The sequence below is a fragment of the Pseudocercospora fijiensis genome (genome assembly GCF_000340215.1).
Source record: "Pseudocercospora fijiensis CIRAD86 unplaced genomic scaffold MYCFIscaffold_1, whole genome shotgun sequence".
NCBI lineage: Eukaryota > Fungi > Ascomycota > Dothideomycetes > Mycosphaerellales > Mycosphaerellaceae > Pseudocercospora > Pseudocercospora fijiensis.
Window position 1 is genome coordinate 11,294,805 of NW_006921532.1, and position 21,576 is coordinate 11,316,380.

Below are 21,576 nucleotides of genomic sequence, written 5' to 3' on the forward strand. Positions count from 1 at the left end.
GGAGCGAGGAAGAGATCTCGAAGCTCCTCTACAGGCGGGAATTTCCGGATTCTGCAGACGTACTCCGTGGTAACATAATTCTTGCCTGCTGGTAATGTGGTGGGTGCTGTCGCTCAATTTGACTGCCAGTAAGACGCTCGGTGTGAGCCTTGCATTCACAAGCTGCCTTCATCCGGGCGCATTCGCTCACTGTAGTCTCCTACACGACGCCATCAGATGACCTACAGCAGGCGAAGGCGTGGATACACCCGGATTGTGCTTGATTTGCAGGATCGCCACATGCATCTTGCCCTTTGAGAATATATGCCCTCACTAACAAGTGGAGAGCATGAAGGATGCAGTACAACCAGGTGAGTCATGCTTCTCGCTCGCGATTGACCCGAGCTCAGCTACAAGAGAAGAAACATATATCAAGACCAGAGACGATATCGAGAGCGAAAAAGGCACGCTAGCTTTCAAAATTATCACAATCCATCGATCCAGCATATCACATCCAAGATGGCCAACGTCGAGAATGCACTCCCCATCGAAGCCCGCCGAGACCTTCGAGAATCTCTCCAAAACACCAAGGACGAATTCCTCCTCAACATTCCCAAAGTCGAACTCCACGTCCACATCGAAGGCTGTCTCACTCCAGAACTAAAATGGAAAATCTCCCAGCGCAACAAAACACCACTCATCCACCCACGCACGGGTGTGGTCTTCACATCCCTAGCACAACTCCAAGATTCCCACAACACCTTGAAACCTGCCGACGAAGGGCAAATGACCAACACCGAAGAAACGCTCTCATTCTTCGAAATCTACTACAACGGCTTCAAGGTCTTAGAAACAAAACTCGACTACTACGACCTCGCAATGCACTACTTCCAAAACGCCTCATCCCAAAACATCCGCTATGCAGAAATCTTCTTCGATCCACAAGGTCACATCCAAAATGGAACATCCTGGTCCACGATGCTGGAAGGCTTTCGCGAAGCTTCCGACGAAGCCGAGAAATCGTTGCATGTGAAAAGTTCTTGGATCATGTGTTTCATGCGCGACGAAAGTCCGGAATCCGCAATGGAATTCTATGAAGCTGCGCTGCCGGATCGAGGAGATATGATCATCGGCGTAGGCTTGGATTCGAATGAAGACGGCAGGCCTCCGAATTTCTTCCACGACGTATTTTCGAGGGCGAGGAAAGATGGGTTTCAATTGACGTGTCATTGTGATGTTGGGAAGTCATACCCGGTCGAGAATATTCGGCAAGTGGTTGAGGATATTCAGGCCGATCGCATCGATCATGGGTTGAATATTGTGGAAGATCTGAAACTTTTGGATCGGGTGCGCGAAAAGGGGCTGGCTATGACGATTTGTCCTTGGAGTTATATTCGACACCAACCTTTTGATAACGTTTGGGACAGGATTCGAAGACTTTTTGATGCTGGGATTCGGATTTCGATTGGGAGTGATGATCCTGCGTTTATGGAAGATACCTGGGTGTTGGAGAATTTGCGTATTCTAAAGAAATTTGGGAAGTTTACGAATGAGGATGTGGTTCGGCTGATGAAAGGCGCCATGGAGATCTCGTGGGCGCCAGCTGATGTGAAGAGGGAGATGATTGCGGAATTGGAGAAGATTGCAATCGCTTCGTAGGAGCGAGAACATCGAGAAAAAGTGAAGTCATTGAAGGCATTCAACTTGTCGTAAGACCGGGTATATTCTCCTCCTCCTCTTCCTCCTCAATAGCTGGATGATGCATAAGGCATAGTCACAAATCCACCCGTAAGCGGAAACGGTCCCTGCGCCAATGGCATCCCTCTCGCCTTCCTAAGCAAAGCTTGATTCATGATCAAAGCCATGGCGGAGACGAGGACCAAATGCTCAAGATCTTGGCCCAGATCTTGCATGTAGTCTATACGAGCCTGTTCGTGTGGAACACCGGCTGTGTTCGTAGTATAAACGGCGAGAACGGCATCCAAATCATCCGCCGAGACTAGTTCCATAGAGTCCTCACCCGAAGGCAGAGTATGGAGCTTACGATCCGAATCAAGATGCAATCTGGAGAAAGTCAGTCAGCCAAAGTCCTACCGTGTCAAGAGAATTCTTCCAACGCCAACCTTTTCCAATAGAACTTCCTCCCCATCCACAAAATCTGATACCTCGAAAAATACGTCCCCGAAGTTTCGGTTTCCTGCCACGCCTTCCTCGCCTTTCGGTCGTCCGGGTCACCTAGCAACACACGACATCCATGATACGTGGGTTTGAGTTTCGCAGCAGCGACCGTGCGATCTCCATCGATTTTGGAGGTGCGGAGTCGAAGTTCGGATTTTCCGAAGAAATTCGTGCTTCGGTCTGCGAGGAGGACGATTCGACCTTTGCGGTGGATTTCGAGATGGTCTTCGTGGGTTGATGGGTTGTCGATTATGTGGTGGGCGGCTGTTGATGACCAGTCCATGCTTGCTGCTGGGTGTAGTCCAGGCTCCTGGTAGAAGTTAGGGCGGTGGGTTTTATTTGTTTCTTTGCAGATGGTGAGGTGTGGTGACACGTCTAGCTCGTTACGAATGCGAATGCGTGCATGTAAGCTGTTGTACTTATTGTGATGAAGCATGAAATGAACATTGGAAAGAGGTCACGCTGAAGTTCGAAGGCAAGGCGCAGTTGTAGCTCTGGACCGACTACATCGCGCCAATGTTTGTAGCGCTACATGCTTCTGGTCAACAGCACAAGAATAGCACAAGAAGGGAAGTAAGGTGCGGCGCAGAGAATCCTTCGTGATGTCTTTGTCGGGCCCCTTCTGCGTCATTCTCGCCAAGTGGAGAAGACACAGCCCGCTTCTGAACCGAACCGACCCGAGATCCTTGGCAAGGCTTTGGAACGCAACAGGCTCTGCTCTGAATGGATACTTTTGTTCGAGTATTCTTGCAAAACTCCTCTTTAGTGGGCCAAGTCGACCTCTCAATATCAATCGTGCCCAATGCTCTGTCACGCAATACCCTGTACGGCAGCCTCGGCTCGGTTGAGAAACTCTCTCTCGTGCGCTGCTCTCTGCCTAAGTCCATTTCCAACTCGGTTCAGAATATCGTCGTATTGCTGGGGAAGTGGAATATTGCTCTGCTGTCCAGCCGTCGAGCCCTGGTTTGGTGGTGAGGTGGTGTAATAGTTATATGGCGGTCGTTCCGAGCGATACTGTGGCTCTGGCTGCCATGATGGGCGTACGTTGTCAGGGTTGACGAAGACCACTGGTTGTGGCTGTTGTTGTGAGCATCGTTTCGACGTCTTTGGCGCGCGAGAGATCACTCGATATCGCACTCGTCCGCCGCATCGACCACAAAGGCCATCCAGTACGTCTTCCTCCTCCGACAAACTGTCACTCTCGCCAGCATATCGATCTTTCCTTGGATATGTTCGAACCCTTGTCTCGTTCTTCTGTTGGTGTCTCCGCCCTGCATCACTCGACCTAGAACCATGTCGATCGCTGCCGCCTTGTTCGTGTCTCCTATCGAATTCGCGTTCCAGTTGTTTCTGCAGGACGTCGAGATCTCTCCGCGTGAGTCTCGGGCCGAAAAGGGCTTGGAAGATTCCCATTGAGAAACGTGTGGACAGAGTCGAGGTCTTAGAGGTCGCATTTCATGCCGCGATTGAGCTTCAACGCAATGGCCAAAGCTGACCGATATCAATCTGCACCTCCAACGTGTATGGTATTGCATGCGATGCGAAAAGGTGACATGTCACTGGGCGGCGTCGGAGGACAGCGGCCAACCAAAATTGTGGGCGGGACATGACATTATTTGCCCTCTCGGTCCAGTGCATAGTCCTGTTGTACGAAGCGGACCTGTCACTCTCTACAGCCGGCTATTCTGCAGCACGAGAGTACGAGGACGTGGCTAGATGTGGATGCAGCGATGCAGCGGTGAAGGTGATCGGGGACAGGAAATTGGTTGCATCACCGTCGCTCGACATTCGTCTACTTGCGGTAGAGAGGCCGTGTCTTTGACAGGCCAGATGATATCCATCACTGCCGGGCCGCTCGACGGTCAACGCCCTAGTCCCAGTATTTTATGACTCCATTCAGATCACCCGTAACCACCTTCGAAGCCTCTCTTGGGTGCCATGCAGTCGCAATGACAGCAGAGTCGCTAGCTTTAATCTTATGCCACATTTTACAGCTCTTCCAATCCCAGAAGCATACGAACCCTCCACTGTCACCTGAAGACACAATGCCTCCGTCAGGCGACACATCGATATCGATGGCGTAACCGGCGTTGTTGTGGCCTCGGAAGTCCTTCTTTCGATTCTGCCTGATCTTCTCGCCAGTGTTATATACCTTGATCGTGTTGTCAGAGGACTGCAGCAGCACTGCGCCCTTGGCGGGATGTGTAGCAGACTTGACCATTGGGAACATATATGGCTCAGCAATGAACTTGATCGGCACCGGGATGTTGTATTCCCACGCACGTAGGGATTTGTCGTCGGAAGTGGTAATAAATCGCCGATTCTCGTCGGTGAAGGTGATGGTATTTACTGGTCCAAGATGGTGATCGTACTCCTGCACAGGGTTCTTCTTCTCGCCATCGGCTGGCAATCGCGTATCCATCTGCACGATCTTGTTGTCATGCATACCAGCCAAGAATTCATGGCCAGAAGGATCCTCAGGCTGCCATCGGACAACGTGAGGTGTTGAGCCGGTGCTGTAGCGGCCTAGGCACTTCCCAGTTTCAGTGTCCCATACCTTCATTTGACGATCGTACGAAGCGGAGACGAATTTGGTGCCATCTGGAGTGAAGTCCACGTCCACCACAGACTTGGTGTGCCCAGTGTAGGACCGGAGCAGCTCGCGGTCATGATAGACATCCCAAAGCCTGACCTTGCCATCGGCTGCGGACGATAAGAGGAGGTGGCCAGACGACGGGAAGAACTTGAGGCCAGTCAAGGCTTTCTCGTGAGCGTTCTTTCCGTGGCTCTTGTAGGTGTGTATCAGTTTCTTAGGGTGAAAGCATTTCAAGTTGAGATTCTCGAAATCGCCAACCAAATCGATGTCCAGGTCCTGCGGCACATGCATATATGTTCGGCCCTGGTAATCGTACTGTTGCGATCCCTCGAATACACTGCTTTCTGTGTCTTGTCCGACTTGGCCGTATTCTGTGCCTGCGATAGTGCCCTTCGTGGGATTTGCAACAATCGCATCTTCTTCGTACTCGACAACCTCCTCGCCGCTCTCATCGCCGGATACTTCGACTTCAATCTCTTCGCCGCTGTCGCTGTCTATGCGCTGTTCTTCGTACTTCGCCCAAGGACCCTTGTAAGCCCCAGCGCCGTACACCACGCTGCTGTCGCCTTTCGTCTCCCGCTTGCGCTTCTTGCCCGCAGCACCTGATTTTTCGACCTCGCGGTGCAGATCGCGGAAGCTCTGTTCTGATATGGCGATCTCTTGCGCATAACCTGTTGGCACTTTTCCTTTCGTCGAAGTCTGAAAAGGCTTATCGCTGACAAGTTGATTCGCTCGAGTTGGCGGTCCATTGGCGCCGTTGCGCGCTGGTACGAGCGACATTTCTGCAGCAATAGATGAGAACAAGTTGCCTGGCGAAATGGTCGTGACTTACCTTGAAGGAATGAAGAAGAAGCAGCAGTGCGAATGGACTTTCCAAGTGCGCGCGAGTCATGTGTTCGTGCCTCAGGCTGTTCACGATCCTGGCTCCTTCAACCACATTGCATCACATGGAATCTGTGTCCAACCGAGAATTCTGAATACGCCTGATCCATCGCTCGATCCCATTCGATCAGATCAGGCGCTTTCGACATGACGGAAGTCCCGTAGTCGATACAAGCTGCTTCAATATGACGCGACGCGAGCTTATAAGCCTGAATAGCAGGCTTATGCACGACCTGTTCTGCCCCAGTAGGAGCTTTATCAATACGCCACAGCGCCAGCGACGAGGAAATTGGTCTTCATGTCGCAGCATAAGCGATAAAGTTAGAAGCTCTGCATGGCATGAGTGCAAGAATCCAGCACTACCACAAAGGTTGTCGGTACACAGATCAGCAGAACAATCTACGCTTGCTCGAGCGTTCCAAACACATCCGTTCCGGCCAAGATGGTTACCAAAAGTCGGCGCAGAGCCCGGCATCGATCCTGCTACCAAGGATGAGAAGTGGGATCCAGCTCGACTGCGACCAGATGCGGCCAGCGATATCCGGGTCATTGACTACTCTCACAAACAACTCGACGAGCGGGATGTAGCAGCCACAGATCTAGAGCAGTTTCTACAGACAAATCCAAAGCCAGACTGGGCAGCTGTTCGATGGATCTACGTTAATGGCCTCAACTTTGATGTGGTTCGATGCCTGGGCAATCACAAAAGCTTACACCCACTTGCAATTGAGGACGTTCTCGACATTCACACACCAACCAAGGTCGATTGGTATGAGGATCACTGCTTTCTAGAACTGAATCTCGCCAAGCTCAATGAAGGTGACCCACCAGGGAACGAAGATAGCCAGCAGGAGAAGCAGTGCCACCATCGCGGTAGATGGCGAACTCTGGTACCCGGCAAATTTGGAATGTCCGTTGAGCAGGTATCAGCTTTTCTGACGACGGATAACACTCTCATCACTATCTTCGAGCGCTCTGGCAACGATATTCTCCAACCGATCATGACTCGTCTACGATCCTCGCAAACAGTAGTCCGATCGAGCAACGATGCGTCAATGCTATTGCAAGCCTGTATCGATGCTATTGTGGATCTATCTCTTCCCATCGGAAAGGCAGTCGGCGAAGCGTTCGATGATCTAGAGCAAGACGTGCTTTCGAGACCCACTATTGGACAATCTAAGCAATTACATATCCTTCGCTCCGGTCTTACGTCCTTCATGGAGAATGCCAACGCCATCAACATCCTCGTCCGGACCTTATGCGATCATGGAGCAGTACCTGGCTCCGGACGCTCAAGCAATCCCTCCACTATCGAAAGCCTGAAGAATCAAGCGCAGACCAGCATCGAGATCTCTGCCACGACTCAAATTTATCTGCGTGATGTACAAGACCACCTGACTGCCGTCGCCAACAATACTCGCATGTCTATCCGATCAGCCGAGAATCTCTCATCCCTGATATTCAACACAATTGCCGCGAGTCAGAACGAAAGCGTCAGGCAACTGACATTGATCTCGAGCTTTTTTCTACCACTAACATTTTTAACCGGTTACTTCGGAATGAACTTCGACAAAATGCCCATTGTTAATGAGAACAGTGACGTGATGTTCTGGATTATTGCTGGACCGGTCATGGTTACAACGATGTTACTCCTTATGAGGACGAGGGCAAAAATCAACCGCCCGGAGCCCTGGCAGAGGCAGTCGCGAGGCATCGCACGACAAAATCGACAGATGGAGAGGCAGATGAAGCAATCTGAGCGGCGATAACGACATCGGGGTCATATTGATGGCGGTAGCACTCGATGCAGTAGGTATCGCAGAAAGTCTTGCCCTCTTGGGCATGCAATGTGTCGTTGACGTACTCTTCCCATACGTTCCAAAACTCTTCTTGCCGCTCCTTGTTCCATGCCTCGAAGCTGGTATCGACAAATGGATCAAGACGATCAGCCTGGAAGCACACTGACTCGATATTTCGTGCCAGCTCAGGGTGATCGTAAGCGATGTCGGTGCACTTCCTGAGACTGTCCATTGTATGGTATAGGTAGAGGTCCTGTACGAGTTGATGCACAAGGCCTAGGTGCGTAGTAGGACTTCTTGGTAGGTCTCGAGGAAAAGTTGCGGAATAGACGCGTCCCAGCGTCCTAGGCCTAACGTGTTGCACGTGCAAGACGTGAATGACAAGACGAACCCTGAATCTCGATTCTGACCAATCGGAAGCGCTTCAAGAAAGTCTCCCAAAAAGTTGCCATCAATCCTCGCGAAGCAAATGCATTGACACTGCGTCGTTGTGTCTTTCGTTATTCCCATCAACTATGCGGGCGCCGGCGCAGAATCTCGCGCGGACGTCGCTGCGCAGTTTTGCCTTGCGCGGCGGCAGTGTGGCCAGTAGAAGGACTTTTGTTTCCGCTGCTTCAGTGCCACTCCAGCGACCACACATCCAGGGCCAGAACCACGAAAGAATATGGCAAATACAGGCCCGGAGATGGCAGTCTGGTGCAGCAGCAGCTGTGATGGAGACGGCGATGCACGATCCTACATCTCTTTCACAAGATGCCATCATCGAGAATCTGAATCCTAAGGAACATGCACGACTAGACAAAGTCCGAAACATTGGTATCGCGGCACACATCGACTCCGGCAAGACAACCGCTACTGAACGAGTTCTTTTCTACACGGGACGAGTGAAGGATATCCATGAAGTGCGTGGAAGAGATGGCGTCGGCGCAAAGATGGACAGCATGGATCTCGAAAGAGAGAAGGGAATCACAATTCAATCGGCCGCGACATTCTGTGATTGGATCAAGAAGACACCAGATCCAGTGACGGGCGAGCTGAAGGACGAGAAATACCATATCAACTTGATTGATACTCCGGGACACATTGACTTCACGATCGAAGTCGAAAGAGCCTTGCGCGTGCTGGATGGTGCTGTCATGATCTTGTGCGCCGTGTCTGGTGTGCAATCACAGACTGTCACCGTAGACCGGCAAATGAAGCGTTACAATGTGCCAAGAATATCTTTCGTCAATAAGATGGATCGTGCTGGCGCAAATCCCTGGAAGGCAGTTGATGGCATCAATCAGAAGCTGAAGATTCCTGCTGCTGCCTTGCAAGTTCCCATCGGCATGGAGGACAACTTCAAGGGTGTTGTCGACCTCATTCGCATGAGGGCCATCTATTCAGAGGGCGAGAAGGGAATAATCGTGCGTGAGGACGAAGTGCCTGCTGACGTACTAGAGTTCGCCAAAGAGAAGAGACAGGTCCTGGTCGAAACTCTTGCCGATGTTGATGAAGCGATTGCCGATGCCGTCTTGGAAGAGCGCGAGCCATCAATCGACGAGATCAAGGCTGCAGTCCGCCGCGCCACCATTTCCCTAAAGTTCTCTCCTGTGCTGATGGGATCAGCCCTGGCCGACAAGTCTGTGCAACCCATGCTCGATGCTGTTGTTGACTACCTCCCAAATCCATCCGAAGTCGAGAATCTTGCCTTGGACACAAAGCGAGCTGAAGCACCAGTAAAGCTTGTCTCGTATAACTCTCTGCCCTTCGTCGGTCTTGCCTTCAAACTCGAAGAGTCCAACTTTGGCCAACTCACCTATATCCGTGTCTATCAAGGATCACTGCGGAAGGGACAAAATGTTGTCAATGCCCGAGACGGCAAGAAGGTCAAAATCCCACGTATCGTGCGCATGCACTCCAACGAGATGGAAGAAGTGTCAGAAATCGGAGCTGGTGAGATTTGCGCGGTGTTCGGTGTCGACTGCGCTTCAGGTGACACCTTCACCGACGGTGGACTTGGCTATTCCATGAGCTCCATGTTTGTTCCCGATCCCGTCATCTCGCTATCAATCAAGCCCAAGCACACCAAGGATACACCAAACTTCTCCAAGGCTATGGCACGATTCCAGCGCGAAGACCCAACTTTCAGAATCACTGTCGACGCCGAGTCTGGCGAATCGATCATTTCTGGTATGGGTGAGCTGCATCTGGACATCTATGTCGAGCGTATGAAACGTGAGTACAACGTCGAAGTCATTACCGGTCAACCACAAGTCGCATACCGAGAGACGATTCAAAATATGGTCAAGTTCGATCATCTTCTCAAGAAGCAGACTGGAGGTTCAGGAGACTACGCTCGTGTTGTGGGATATCTGGAGCCTACTGGAGAGATGAGCGAGAACAAGTTCGAGACACAAATTATCGGCGGCACGATTCCTGAGAAGTACTTGTTCGCCTGCGGTAAAGGTTTCGAGCAGTCATGTCTGACTGGACCTCTTCTGGGACATCGTGTCCTTGGCGCCAGCATGATCATCGAGGACGGTGCGACTCACATGACAGATTCCTCCGAAATGGCATTCAAAAACGCAACGCAGCAGGCATTCCGAAAAGCTTTCTTGGCCGCCGGACCACAAGTCTTGGAACCGCTCATGAAGACTGTCATCACAGCCCCTAATGAGTTCCAAGGTAACATCGTTGGACTACTGAACAAGCGCAATGCCACTATCCACGACACCGAGATTGGTGCTGAAGATTTCACGCTTACTGCCGACTGTTCGCTGAACAGCATGTTCGGCTTCTCTTCGCAATTGCGTGCCGCCTCGCAAGGCAAGGGTGAGTTTACTATGGAATTCTCACATTATAGCCCTGCACCGCCACAGTTGCAGAAGGAGCTTGTTGCAAAGTATGAAAAGGAAAGGGCGGAGCGGAATAAGAAGTAGAGGATAGAGAGAGAGAGAGAGATATTAGTGATAATGGATCAACTTGTGAGGAGAGCAAAACCTTTGGACTCGCAGCACGCCGGTTACGCGAACAAAAAAGGGCATATACATCCCGCTTGCGTACCCGCTTTGGCTTGAGATTTATAGCCGAGTCGCGGGTCAACACAGGAGGAAAGTGTAAAGATAGAGGATCATATCGAAGAGGCAATGCTGTGGGTGGGGGGGAGGGGGGGCGTTCAAGTTCATAAACAAGCGGCTCAACAGTGCCGCGCTGCGTTTTCTCTCCACTTCGAAAAATCATCATCTTGGATTCCTGTACTTCTTCTATAGAGAGTAAGACGAATTGATCATCGACCTAGCTGATTCGAATCTCTCTCGTCCATCGTTTTCCAAAGCAAGCAAGCGTTGTTGAGGAACTAACCCCGATCGATCTATCAGAAGAAGAAGAAGTCTATCGCCTATCTTTTCACTTTGTCATTCATGCAAGCAAGTAACAGACATAGATAGATAGGTAGGCAGGCATGCCACATCGCCGCGAGAGAGAGAGAAAGCACATATAATTCGATGACCGATGCCAACTGTATCTCTGAACTTCTTGAACATGCCAGAAACCCAGTTTCTTTTTCGGCACATTTGTTGGGAGGGGATGCATATCGGAGTTGCGAGGGCCTGGTTGTGCAAGTGGCCATGAGGGTTTGATATGTGCTTATGATGGAAGACTTGGACCACTCTGGCTCTGTGATCGGAATGCGTCTTGGGAAATCGCGGGAACGATGTGATGGCTAGCGTCTTACGACTTATAGAATTTGTTCGAGTCGGTGTGGTCGAATGTCTCTCTGGTCAGTCAGGTGTGTGTCGAAAGATATTCGAAAGCTGGCTCGGAGGCTGCTGCTTCGCTTCGCTTGCAAGCTTTGATGATGGGATGTCACCGTATTTCGCTTCCGCTACATTCACACGGGATTCGCTCTTCGTCATGCACGAAAAGATAGGAAAAGCAGCAAATAAAAAAAAATGCTCGCGTCCGCAGGACGTATACCATCACCTCTTCACCCGCTCCTCATTCCCACTCCCTAAACTCCCACTCCTCTCCACCGTTATAGAACTCTCACCCGAACTCCACAAACTCCTACTCTCCCCTTCAACGCCCCTCATAGCCTCAGCAACAACCTCCAACTTCTTCACAACATCCCTAACCCCATCCTCAACCTTCATAAAATACCCCTCATTCGCCGCCCTCCTCTCCCTCGCCAACCGAATATCCATCGCCGTCTCATCCTCCAAACTCCCCGAACCCTTCCCTTCTTCCCGACTCTCATCAGAAAGCGCCGTACTCCCACTCTCCGCACCAGTACTAGCCCTCTTCCTCACACCTCCAACTTCCCTCCGTTCCTCAACCCCTCCCAACCCATCCCGATGCTCTTGCTCTTGCTCTTGCTCCTGATCCTGATGATTCCCCCTCCCCCAAGCCCTCGCCAGCTCAACCTGCGCCTTTTTCAAAGCATCTAACGCAGCAGAATGCCTCTCACCAAAAACATTCTGCTGAGCCGCCGTCGTACTTTCCACTTCATTAAGCATCCTCTGAATTTCCTTCCATTTCGCTTCGATATTTTTCTCCGAAGTTTTCTTCACTTCTGGAGCAGGAGGAGGAAATCTACGGGTATTCGTGGATCTTGTGTCGTCATTGATTGTTGACGAGGCGGGTTCGACGTTTTTGCCTAAAGTGCTTTTTCGTGGTTCGCGGGGTTCTTGGGTTTGTTGGCGGGAGATGGAGAGGTGGGAGGCATTTCTGGAAGGGGGGCCGACGAAGAGGGTCGGAGCTGGGAGACGGCTGGGTTTGACGTTGGCGGTGGGAGGAGGTTTGTTCGGTGTGTTGGAGGCTGCTGCTGCTGCGGAGGAAGAAGGTGTGGCCGACATGTTGTCGTACTGTTCTGTAGACTACTACATTATGGGTGCGGTTGAGATGGGGAGAAAGGGTTCACTTTCTAAGTTGGAAGGTGCAGTGTGAAGCGAGTGGGTCCTCGTCACATGACGCATCGTATGGTTTAGTTCTTCATTTAATTGACAAACGGTGATGGGACTTTAAATGTTGACGTATAGGTAGTTCACTGCATTCTTCGGCATAGCCTGCCATGCCATGCGTGCTGGTACGCGGAAGCTGCTCATGTCTAGTTCTGTCTCTTCTATGAATCTGTGCACATCGCCCAGACTCCTTTCTCTGTCTTGTACCATATTCCTTCCCACCAAGCTGTTGTCGCACATATGCTCAGAAGCTTAGCTTAGCTAGTGGGTATCTCTGCCACATCTATTCTTCGTGAATGGAAATTAGTGGAGACGCGGCCTCTTGTTCGGTGCTCGCGCTCGATGCAGTCGTTTCAATGCAGAACTCCTGCCGCGAAATGCAATGCTCGCTCAAATTCGGCATATCTTCAAAACCAATCGCTTTACTGCTGGTGCAGCTTCTGGTTCTCCCGACTTGTACGCTGTGCCAGCATCATTTCATCTTCTCGCATCATCTGCAAAGCTTGCAGTTCTATCGTCCAGTATTCCGTGATGGTAGCTTCCTTCTTGGAGCGGGCCTATTGCGTCCTCGAATTCGTCTTTTGTAAATTCCACTCGTCCACCTCCATCGCTGGAGTCAATGGATGCGTGCGGCCGTAGTTCGATGCGCCGGGTTTGGCATCCTGGTCGTGCACTGAATTGCGCTTGCTGCCAGGTCGACTTGAAGATGCAGAAGGCAATGGAGGCATCTCTAAAATATGCTCTCGCGATCGACTACCTTCTGCAATATCATCGAACCCACCAGATGCATAGCGACCACTGCGCACTGAGCCCATGGTGCCCGACCGAGGCCGCACTGTGGGTTTGGGCACATTGCCGATTGTATCGGCCGTGCTGACCTCGCCGCCGATACGAAGCGAGCTACTGCTCGGTTGCGCTCGCAGCGGCGGTGGGTTGGCAGCACTCTTGTTGCTTCGGATTGACAAGCGGCTGTGTCGTTTGCTTGCAGAGCCGGACATGATTGCATCTTCGTCCTCGGCAAGAGTCTGACTCATGTCAATTGGAGAGAATGTGCCATCTTCGCCAAGAGTTATGTCTTGCTGGTAGTCCCGTGTGCTCCAGCTCGGACGATGTGCCCTAGCACCATACGGCAGATTGGCCAGGCTCATGCTAGCGACACTCGGAGCGCGGCTGTTAGCTCTGCTCCTGTTCACAGGTGTCTCAGTAGCACTTCTGATCGCACTTGGCGAGTCGAAGCTGAGATACGATGCATTTGGATCTGCCATCATCTCTGTCTGGAACTCTCCATCTTCGTCTTCAAGCTTCGGTATGCGCTTGATCCCTTTCATCTCGAAGCCGAACTTCGGCTCCTCTGGTGGCGGTGGCTCGGGCTTCGGTGGAGGAGGGAGGTCATTAACCACACGATCCAGATGGTCAAAGTATTTCTCACGCAGATTTGCCCACTTGCGTGGCCGGAAGTCTTCCTTGTTGCGAGAGACAGACATGTACGAGCCAATGGCGCCAACGACGATGGCAATCATGGTGATGATGGTCAGAATACCTTGAATGACGATAATGACGATACCGATGACTGTCGTCGTGATGCGTTGCAAGTTGAAGTTGATATCAAATGCAGCAGAGAGGGCAACGGTGGCGACCTTGCTGAAGCCAAGGCAGTACACCACGAGGATATTCAGGCGCTGACCCTCGAAAGGTCTCATCCAGATGATGAACGCGAAGGCGAGGAATTCCACAATGAGAAGTCCGAATACCTGGGCTTGGGCATACCCCGACGCAGCTGCGTAGAAGATGGCGCGCACGAACTCGTAGAATAGCCACGCAGTGAAGAACCACCATCTAGTGCGACGAAACCGAGCAGCAAGCCATCCGAACTTCCTAGTGTAGTCCTCATCATCGTGAATGCTCTTGCTGTTGCCGTCTCGGTCGGTAATGCTGCCAGTAGAGGTCATTTTCTTCCAGAGTGGATTACCACTTGCCTTGCTATCGCTGTGCGTGTGAGTTGGTGCTGTTTCGGTGACGCTGGTTTCCGGTGTCTTCTTCGCTGGTATTTGGAGCTTCGGGACCGGATACTTGCCTCGGAGCATGTTATGCTCCCATGTGTGTCCAAAACGTGAGTCTGAATCCGTAATGGCCTTCTTGTACCAGAATGCATATCCCGCGACTGACGGCATACCGACAAAGAAGATGATGAAGACGATGACTGCGATGCCTTTGACGCCACCGGAGGAGCTGTATGTGAATTGGAACATGGTCAAAAACATCATCGCAAACCAGCCGATGTAGCAGGTTCGAAGGGCGACTTGTGCCGTGTAGCCGATCCAATTGTCGCGGAAGAACTTCAGTTTGTCCTCCCTAGCCCACTTGCGTCGCACGAAGAGCTCGAGTGACCATTTGAATGTGATAGAAGCAGCCACCAGGAGGACAAGCAGAATCAGAAACCATAAGAAGCCAGTCATGAAGGCATTGCTGACTGGAATATTCTCTTCTGCGAGGGTGCCCGCGAACCCAGAGTAATTACCAGGCAATGGCACACCAGGAGGGACGGGCTTCCCGTACCATTTGTAGCCATCGCTGGCATCAGCGAGGCCGTCTGTGTCTCGTCGCTGCAATGTGCGCTCGACTGTACGCTGCAGTAAGTCGCCTCGAATTGTCTTGCTGTAATCGCGGCGGTATATATGCGAGGCAAGATCCCAAGAGTCTCTGGCGAGTGGGTGGCTGACGACTCGCTCCATGCCAAATGCAAGTGCTCTCTTGTAAATTGTGCTGATGTCAAAGCCTCCACCGACATCTGAGTTTGGCGAGCCGGCCTGAGCAGCGCCAACCTGCGAAGTGTTACCAATGTTGCCGCCGATGAGATTGTTAATGCTGCTCTGCATGCTAGAGCTGTAGATCATGCCTCCAGCCCACGCAAAGTTGCTCCACCAAGCCACCAAGACAGATGGCCAATTCATAGACAAGGCGCCTGTGAAATAGATGTGTTGCCAGACGGCGAATACAACACCGACCGACAGGGAGTGAGCGTAGTGCAGTCTTATGGTCGGCACGGCCTCTCCATAGATGGCGGTTGCGAACGATGCAATGAGAGCTACCAGCGTGAACAGTCCCAAGATAGTGCCCACGGACGCTGGTTGTCCAAAAGATCCACCATTCGTGACGACTGCAGAGTAGCAAGCAATTTCTTGCTGCGTGGTGTTGGAGAAGATGCGCAAGATAGCCTCTCCTTCAAAGTCGGGGATGGACAGAGCGATGGCAGGAATGTTGGCCACGTCAGACTCAGCGACTGGGATAATGCCACTAGCAGATATGGGTACGCTGCTGTTCAGCGGGCACATGCTGTGGATGTTCGCGTTGCAAGGGTTGAAGATCAGACTGAATCGGTCCTCGCCGTAGGCGAAGACGCTGATGGACAACATCAAGCTGTCGTTGGCCACGCCAGTGTTTCCCGCCAAGTGGAACAACACGGTCATGTTGTCCTGATAGTATGCAGCATCGAAGCGAGTGACATTGATGGTGCTGTCTCCCAGACAATCACCAAAATTGGCAGTGTATAGCGATGGCTTGCGGTTGTCTGCCAGCACCACCGTCTCGCCCTGTGCATTTTGATATTCGACCCATCGTTCCTCTGCCACAGCCAACTGCAGGCACGATAGAATGGCGAACAGGGCTACCAGCGCCGTTCGTATCCGCGTGATCATTGCGAGTGCGTGTGCGGTTGTTGTTGTCGTCGGCGGCGTTCCAAATGTGAGATGTGGGATTGTCGAGTTCTTGGCGATTCGGTGGGTTGGCCGCTCGGCGTATGCACGCGCGCGGGTGGTGAAGCGCGTTCGCTCGTTGTCGGCGTTGAGCAGTGTCTGTGGACGAGGCGATAAGAATAATCCCGACGGGTTGGATGGGCGGACAAGCTCTTGTATGGCCGATTGTCCGATGTGCCGTATTTCAGCCGTGGCGTGGAACGAGGGTGTGTCACTGGTGGTCAATCCACGAGCGAGGTTCAGGTTCAGATGGCAGTTGTGCCTGTGCCTGTGCCTGTGCCTGTGCCTGTGCCTTGCCAGGATTCTAGCAAGACCGGACGCGACCTTTCACCGCTGCGCTGTCGGTAGTGGCATCGCACTCTCGATGAGTGTTTTGTTGTTCGTTCGTTAGGGGAGGAGGAGGAGGAGCAGCTCTGGTCACGAGCGAGCGGGCATGGGTTCGTCAGCGAAGTGTCAAGGCAGTTTGTCGTTGGCGGGAAAACGAAGTGGGAACGGGCGGGCAGCAAGCACGCACGTTTATTTGGCGGAGCAAGAACTGGAAGCAGGAATAGTGCAGGTAGCGTGCATGATGTGATCAGTAGTGAGTGAGATGGGTATCTGGGCTGGGGCGCTAACTTAGGGCTTCGGCATGGACCTTTTCGCTTTTGTTCTCCGGGCGCCAAAAGGAATGCCATGACCGCGACGAATGCATACGGTATTCGTATTTCCCTGTCAGAGGTGCCACGCTCTCTGCCAAGTTCAAACATTTATTCGCGACCTTTTCCTGCTGAGGTAGCTTTGACTTTCCACCACGCCATGGCATGGCATGGCATGGCTGCATCGTGCATGTGTGCTGAGCTTGGACATAGCCAGACATGCGAACAACTGACATCCAACGTTATACTGGAGGATCAGGCATTCCGCGGCACGGCAGGAGAATGGCGATTCGCGAAAGCGTGTGCGAGCTGAGCTGAACAACAATTTCCACAACACTTGACCTCCATCCAAGTCTCGCACCGCCCGTTACGCGCCCCTGAGGGTCCTCGGATATCGATATACCCATGTCCCATGTCCCATGCCCTCATCGCACCATCATGCCTGCCTTGGCAGAATCAACGCAGCGAAACAATTCTTCTTCTGTTCCACAACTGCCCAATCTGCGTGTCACCAATGCGAACTGTAAGCGCCGTCTACGTGTACGTCCTGCCACCACACACGCAAACATCCTGCCGCGGAGCTTCGTTCCGGCATAAAGTGCTTGCATGAGAAGATTTCACGAATTTTCTCAATTTCATTCCTTCGAGACTAGATGCGCAGGCAGATGATCGAGCAAACAAAAGTTAAACAGGTGGTGAAGCTTGAAATCTGAGCTTTCGAGACTTCTACCAGCCCCCGGCCCCCGCCACCTCTTCCACGGCCAAAGGTCAACATTTTAAGCTTCCATGCTCCTGCCAAGTTCCAACATTCACCTCACCTTCCCGGACACCCCCACGTGCGTACGAGCTCACCCTGGGCCACTACTGGACTGTTTCAGCATGGATATAGCTGTTGAAGAATGTGAATCATACACCAACTAACCACGCCGCCGCAGACAATACCACCACAATACCGACAGCCTTCCGCGGGCCTTCATGATTCATCACTACTAGCCAGTGCACATTCATCAGTGAGATGCCCCTCTCGCTGCAAAGTATTTGCAAGAATCTTCAAACAGCAATGGACTGGACTCCTAGCTGGGAGCGCAACATGCCCCCGACGCACGAATACATAGAAACAACAACACTTTGGACGGCTCAGTCTCTTCTCATCCCTTTTTCTAGGACCTTTCCGTCGGACAACATCTAAGTAGAAGAAAGCATCATGTTTTTACACTTGCCACTGAGCGTCGTCCGCCACTTTCTTGATGATTTCCGCGACTTTCTCTGGCATACGAAGGAATGTCATATGACCACATTTGAGCCTCTCTACCTGTATGCCCGCACCCTTTTCGTTGACAGTTGCGACAAGAAAGTCCTGAATCTCGGCTGGCAGTACTTGATCGTCCTCGGCAATCACATAAGTTGTCTTAAAGTCGTATTGAGCGGCATAGGTAAGAGGCTGGTACGCGACTCTTTCTTCACGTCAGCAACACTACTGTCCCTCGTCAGCTTCGTGGAGATCGACTCACACCTCAGGAATGTAATCCAGCTCCTCGAGCCATTTCTCCTGCTCCTCCTCGGACAGACCATGCAGCAGTGCTTCTTTCGGCATCCCAGCCCAGCAAAGTCCATTTTCAACTCTCCAGGTTGCTGGAGGAGGCTGCGTCGGATCCAGCACGACCGCTTGCCCAACATCGACCAGCACACCTTGAAGAATCACATGTCGAACCCTAGACCTGTCTGTGGTGGGAACATCCTGAAGAGCTTCGCTACACACGATGCTTCCGTAGCTGTGCGAACCCACGACGACCTTCTCATTCGGAGATCGCTGCAGAGCTTTCAGAATGGCGTCGCTGGCTGCTCGAATGTCAGGTTGCCAGCTTCTCATCGATTCACTATCTGGCGCGCATCCTACTGATGGCAGGGCTGGCGCTATGGTGTTATAGCTAGAGAGGTAAGGGAGCAGCGGGCTGAAGATCGAGGGTTTGCACCATGCGCCATGAACTAGAATGATTGTTGTATTTGGTGACATCCTGATCTGCTTAATAATAAGATCTCAAAGTACATCCATCCGCTCTATACATACGCAGGACGAAAGAGGACGCAGTTGCGAGAGGTATCTGGTCTGGATTCTGTCTGCCAAGCAAGAAGTGGGTCCGGTGGCTTTTTGCCTTTTGAACCTCCTCTTTACCCTGTGCTTGCTTGCTCGCCCGCGGAGATCCGAATCACGCTCGCTAGCATTTCGAAAAGAGATAAAGTGATAACAGTCCTTTTCTTCCATCACCTCCACGACTTCCTGTCTCAAGATTATTTATATAGACATCATTCCGACACCCTGAACAAGCAATGCAACCGCTTTTGGCTTTCGCTTCGACGGCAGGGCGCCACCGTGGCTTCGCTGGTCATCTTGCCTTCCTCTCAGGAGATTATTATTGGTGAACCCCTCGAAGGCTATTCGGTAGGCAATGCGGCAAGTCTTGGTTCCAAGGAGGCAGGCACATTTTGGAGATCTGCTGCAGCGTTCAGGTACAGTATTATTCTGCTCTCTCATGATCACTCTCATTTTCTCATTCTAGTCCTTCGTTTCTTTTATTGCCCGAATGCTGCTAATAGACATGGGCTACGGCGAGAAGATCCGCGCTCATGGCCAAGTACGGAGGGGTTCGGAGCGCAATGGTGTGCCTAGGCTGAAGAAGAGGCCTTCGAGACGGACAACTTATGTCGTGGTTTCTGCTATATGCTTACTGGTGTTCTGGTTGACGCATCGCTCTTCGGAATACACGTCCAACAGGAGGACCTGGTCCATTGGGAATCATGGCGGAGCTCGCGAGCAATCGAACCCCGAACTTCCTTGTCGAAATATGCCAGGCGCGAACGAGACATTGGTGATTCTGAAGACTGGCTCTACAGAGATCCAAGACAAGCTCCCTGTACATCTCAACACGACTCTACGATGCTATCCACATTCCATGATTTTTAGCGACTACGAGGAGGAGTTTCAAGGGCATCATATTTATGATGCTCTGGAGTTTGTCGATGCAAACATCAAAGCTGCGCATGGAGACTTTGCTTTATGGCGGAGACTGCAGGAAGGAGGACGCGCAGCTCTGCAGCCTCATGAGCTCAGTGGGACAGCGGCTCGTGCTGGCAGCAATTTCGGAAAACAGGACAATCCGGGTTGGAAGCTGGATAAGTGGAAGTTCCTGCCGATGGTGAACAGAACTTTGGCAGAGTATCCAAATATGCGGTGGTACGTTTTCGTGGAGGTGGATACATACATTCTGTCACAGACATTGCACAACTACTTGAATACGCTGGACTGGCAAAAATCCTACTACATTGGCGGCCAGACCTGGATTGGTGATGTCCTCTTTGCGCACGGCGGGACTGGTTTCACCGTGAGTCGTCCTGCAATGGAGAAGGTTATGAAGGAGTTTCAGCAGAACCAAGAGTCGTGGGAGAGCTTTACGGACATACACTGGGCTGGCGATTGTATTTTAGGCAAGGCGTTTGCGGATTCTGGAACACCACTCACTCAGGCCTGGCCGAGTTGGCAAGGCGATGACATTGGCAAAATGACTTATGATCGTGCGGAGGGTCCTCATCGTATGTGGTGCGCGCCTAGTGTCAGCTATCACCATTTGACCCCGAGCGTGGTTCGGGATATGTGGGACTGGGAAATGGAGTGGATCAAGAATACCAGCGTAAGTCGGTATCAAAGAGAGGATGAAGCCTGTGCGTATACTGACGTCTTGTCCAGGATTACAGCAAGATCCTGTACCACAAAGACGTCTACCGCGAATACGTCCTCCCCCGAACTATCGAAGCACGTCGAGACTGGGACAATCACGCCGACCAAGACCACGGCCCTGTCGATGACCTGGAAACATGTCGTGCGGTTTGCGTGCAGCACGAAGATTGTCTGCAATACACGCTCAACCAGGACGGAAGATGTATGATCGGCCAGAAACCGAATCTAGGCGAGAAGATGAAGGGTATCGAGTCTGGCTGGATGAGCGATCGTATGAGGAAGTTCTACGACAACCAAAATCCTTGTCGGAATGGAGGAGAGGCGTTTATCACGTAAAGACAGATAGAGGCTCAAGTGAGCAAAAGCTTTTGGGAATTGGGAGAGGTGCGTTGGAGGTGAAGGAGAGCAGGTCTTTGAAAAGAAGAGACCTGCACGGTGTCGGCTTGACGGTCCGCAGTATACACCAAGACGGAGTTCGCGATGGAATAGCATGTTGTGAAATGTCAGCGCTCTCGTGAACGGATCTTGTTTCGGCGAATCTCTCCCAAAAAGATCGGCCCGATCAATAGTCGGGATTGCCTCCTGCGTACTGGACCGCTCGATGCCGACTTCGTGGGTCTTGGCACTTCCGAATGGAGACATTCCGCACATCGGCTCCACTTCGGCGGCGCTCTTCAATGCCGTACTTGGACTGCGAACCATTCTTTTGAAGTACGTCGAGCCTATCTCCGTTTCAGCCCCTTCCTGGTTGAACGCAAGTAGCAGAGGCAGGCACAACACGCACCTTCCACCACCGGATTTTTAACTAATTATACCTGCTTACTGCTTCTTACGTCAGCAAGGGTCTGAGGACTAAAGTCGGCTAATACAACAAGAAGTCCTTATGAATTTGGAGTATAACACAACTAGCGAAGGACAATTCCTCAGATTCGAATGCACGATAATATAACGCGTTGCAGACTATACCCGATTCCTAGAAAGAAGATTGAAGAGGTAGATCAGAAGATATATAAGGAGCAAGATGTCGTATCTAGATTGCGCCCGGGTCTACAGCCAGCCAAAACCAGCTAGCAGCCAGCAGC

General features: G+C 51.8%; 11 protein-coding genes across 11 annotated transcripts; 4 read left to right on the forward strand and 7 right to left on the reverse strand.

Annotated features, from left to right (window-relative positions):
* Positions 1-498: 498 nt before the first annotated feature.
* MYCFIDRAFT_32915 (uncharacterized protein) lies at positions 499-1,638 on the forward strand (the record flags this gene model as incomplete). Its single annotated transcript, XM_007921736.1, has 1 exon — positions 499-1,638. One exon carries the CDS (start codon positions 499-501, stop codon positions 1,636-1,638), a length of 1,140 nt encoding a protein of 379 aa, XP_007919927.1.
* An 86-nt stretch (positions 1,639-1,724) lies between these two features.
* On the reverse strand, positions 1,725-2,440 carry MYCFIDRAFT_193530 (uncharacterized protein; the record flags this gene model as incomplete). The annotated part of the gene is made up of 3 exons (XM_007924019.1): positions 1,725-1,927; positions 2,024-2,043; positions 2,103-2,440. The coding sequence occupies 3 exons, from the start codon at positions 2,438-2,440 to the stop codon at positions 1,725-1,727; spliced, it is 561 nt and encodes a 186-aa protein (XP_007922210.1).
* An 828-nt stretch (positions 2,441-3,268) lies between these two features.
* Positions 3,269-5,533, reverse strand: MYCFIDRAFT_56999 (uncharacterized protein; the record flags this gene model as incomplete). The annotated part of the gene is made up of 1 exon (XM_007922010.1): positions 3,269-5,533. One exon carries the CDS (start codon positions 5,531-5,533, stop codon positions 4,028-4,030), a length of 1,506 nt encoding a protein of 501 aa, XP_007920201.1. The 3' UTR covers positions 3,269-4,027.
* Positions 5,534-6,162: 629 nt separating this feature from the next.
* MYCFIDRAFT_109892 (uncharacterized protein) lies at positions 6,163-7,245 on the forward strand (the record flags this gene model as incomplete). Its single annotated transcript, XM_007924020.1, has 1 exon — positions 6,163-7,245. A coding segment is annotated over one exon (1,083 nt), but the record flags the coding sequence as incomplete, so codon positions are not given.
* A 64-nt stretch (positions 7,246-7,309) lies between these two features.
* On the reverse strand, positions 7,310-7,666 carry MYCFIDRAFT_78541 (uncharacterized protein; the record flags this gene model as incomplete). Its single annotated transcript, XM_007922325.1, has 1 exon — positions 7,310-7,666. One exon carries the CDS (start codon positions 7,664-7,666, stop codon positions 7,310-7,312), a length of 357 nt encoding a protein of 118 aa, XP_007920516.1.
* A 709-nt stretch (positions 7,667-8,375) lies between these two features.
* MYCFIDRAFT_33028 (uncharacterized protein) lies at positions 8,376-10,355 on the forward strand (the record flags this gene model as incomplete). Its single annotated transcript, XM_007921737.1, has 1 exon — positions 8,376-10,355. One exon carries the CDS (start codon positions 8,376-8,378, stop codon positions 10,353-10,355), a length of 1,980 nt encoding a protein of 659 aa, XP_007919928.1.
* A 1,101-nt stretch (positions 10,356-11,456) lies between these two features.
* On the reverse strand, positions 11,457-12,302 carry MYCFIDRAFT_160856 (uncharacterized protein; the record flags this gene model as incomplete). The annotated part of the gene is made up of 1 exon (XM_007924021.1): positions 11,457-12,302. A coding segment is annotated over exon 1 (813 nt), but the record flags the coding sequence as incomplete, so codon positions are not given.
* An 84-nt stretch (positions 12,303-12,386) lies between these two features.
* MYCFIDRAFT_210158 (uncharacterized protein) lies at positions 12,387-13,199 on the reverse strand. The gene has a single exon (XM_007924022.1). It carries the CDS (start codon positions 13,187-13,189, stop codon positions 12,932-12,934), a length of 258 nt encoding a protein of 85 aa, XP_007922213.1. The 5' UTR covers positions 13,190-13,199; the 3' UTR covers positions 12,387-12,931.
* Positions 13,200-13,453: 254 nt separating this feature from the next.
* On the reverse strand, positions 13,454-16,051 carry MYCFIDRAFT_107410 (uncharacterized protein; the record flags this gene model as incomplete). Its single annotated transcript, XM_007924023.1, has 3 exons — positions 13,454-13,551; positions 13,597-14,306; positions 14,736-16,051. Coding segments are annotated over 3 exons (2,124 nt in total), but the record flags the coding sequence as incomplete, so codon positions are not given.
* Positions 16,052-17,621: 1,570 nt separating this feature from the next.
* MYCFIDRAFT_70647 (uncharacterized protein) lies at positions 17,622-18,808 on the reverse strand. The gene is made up of 2 exons (XM_007922114.1): positions 18,273-18,808; positions 17,622-18,215 (listed from the first exon to the last, which is right to left on the reverse strand). The coding sequence occupies exons 1-2, from the start codon at positions 18,773-18,775 to the stop codon at positions 17,972-17,974; spliced, it is 747 nt and encodes a 248-aa protein (XP_007920305.1). The 5' UTR covers positions 18,776-18,808; the 3' UTR covers positions 17,622-17,971.
* A 563-nt stretch (positions 18,809-19,371) lies between these two features.
* On the forward strand, positions 19,372-21,016 carry MYCFIDRAFT_50180 (glycosyltransferase family 31 protein). Its single transcript, XM_007921877.1, has 2 exons — positions 19,372-20,447; positions 20,504-21,016. Exons 1-2 carry the CDS (start codon positions 19,605-19,607, stop codon positions 20,828-20,830), a joined length of 1,170 nt encoding a protein of 389 aa, XP_007920068.1. The 5' UTR covers positions 19,372-19,604; the 3' UTR covers positions 20,831-21,016.
* The last annotated feature ends 560 nt before the right edge of the window (positions 21,017-21,576 follow it).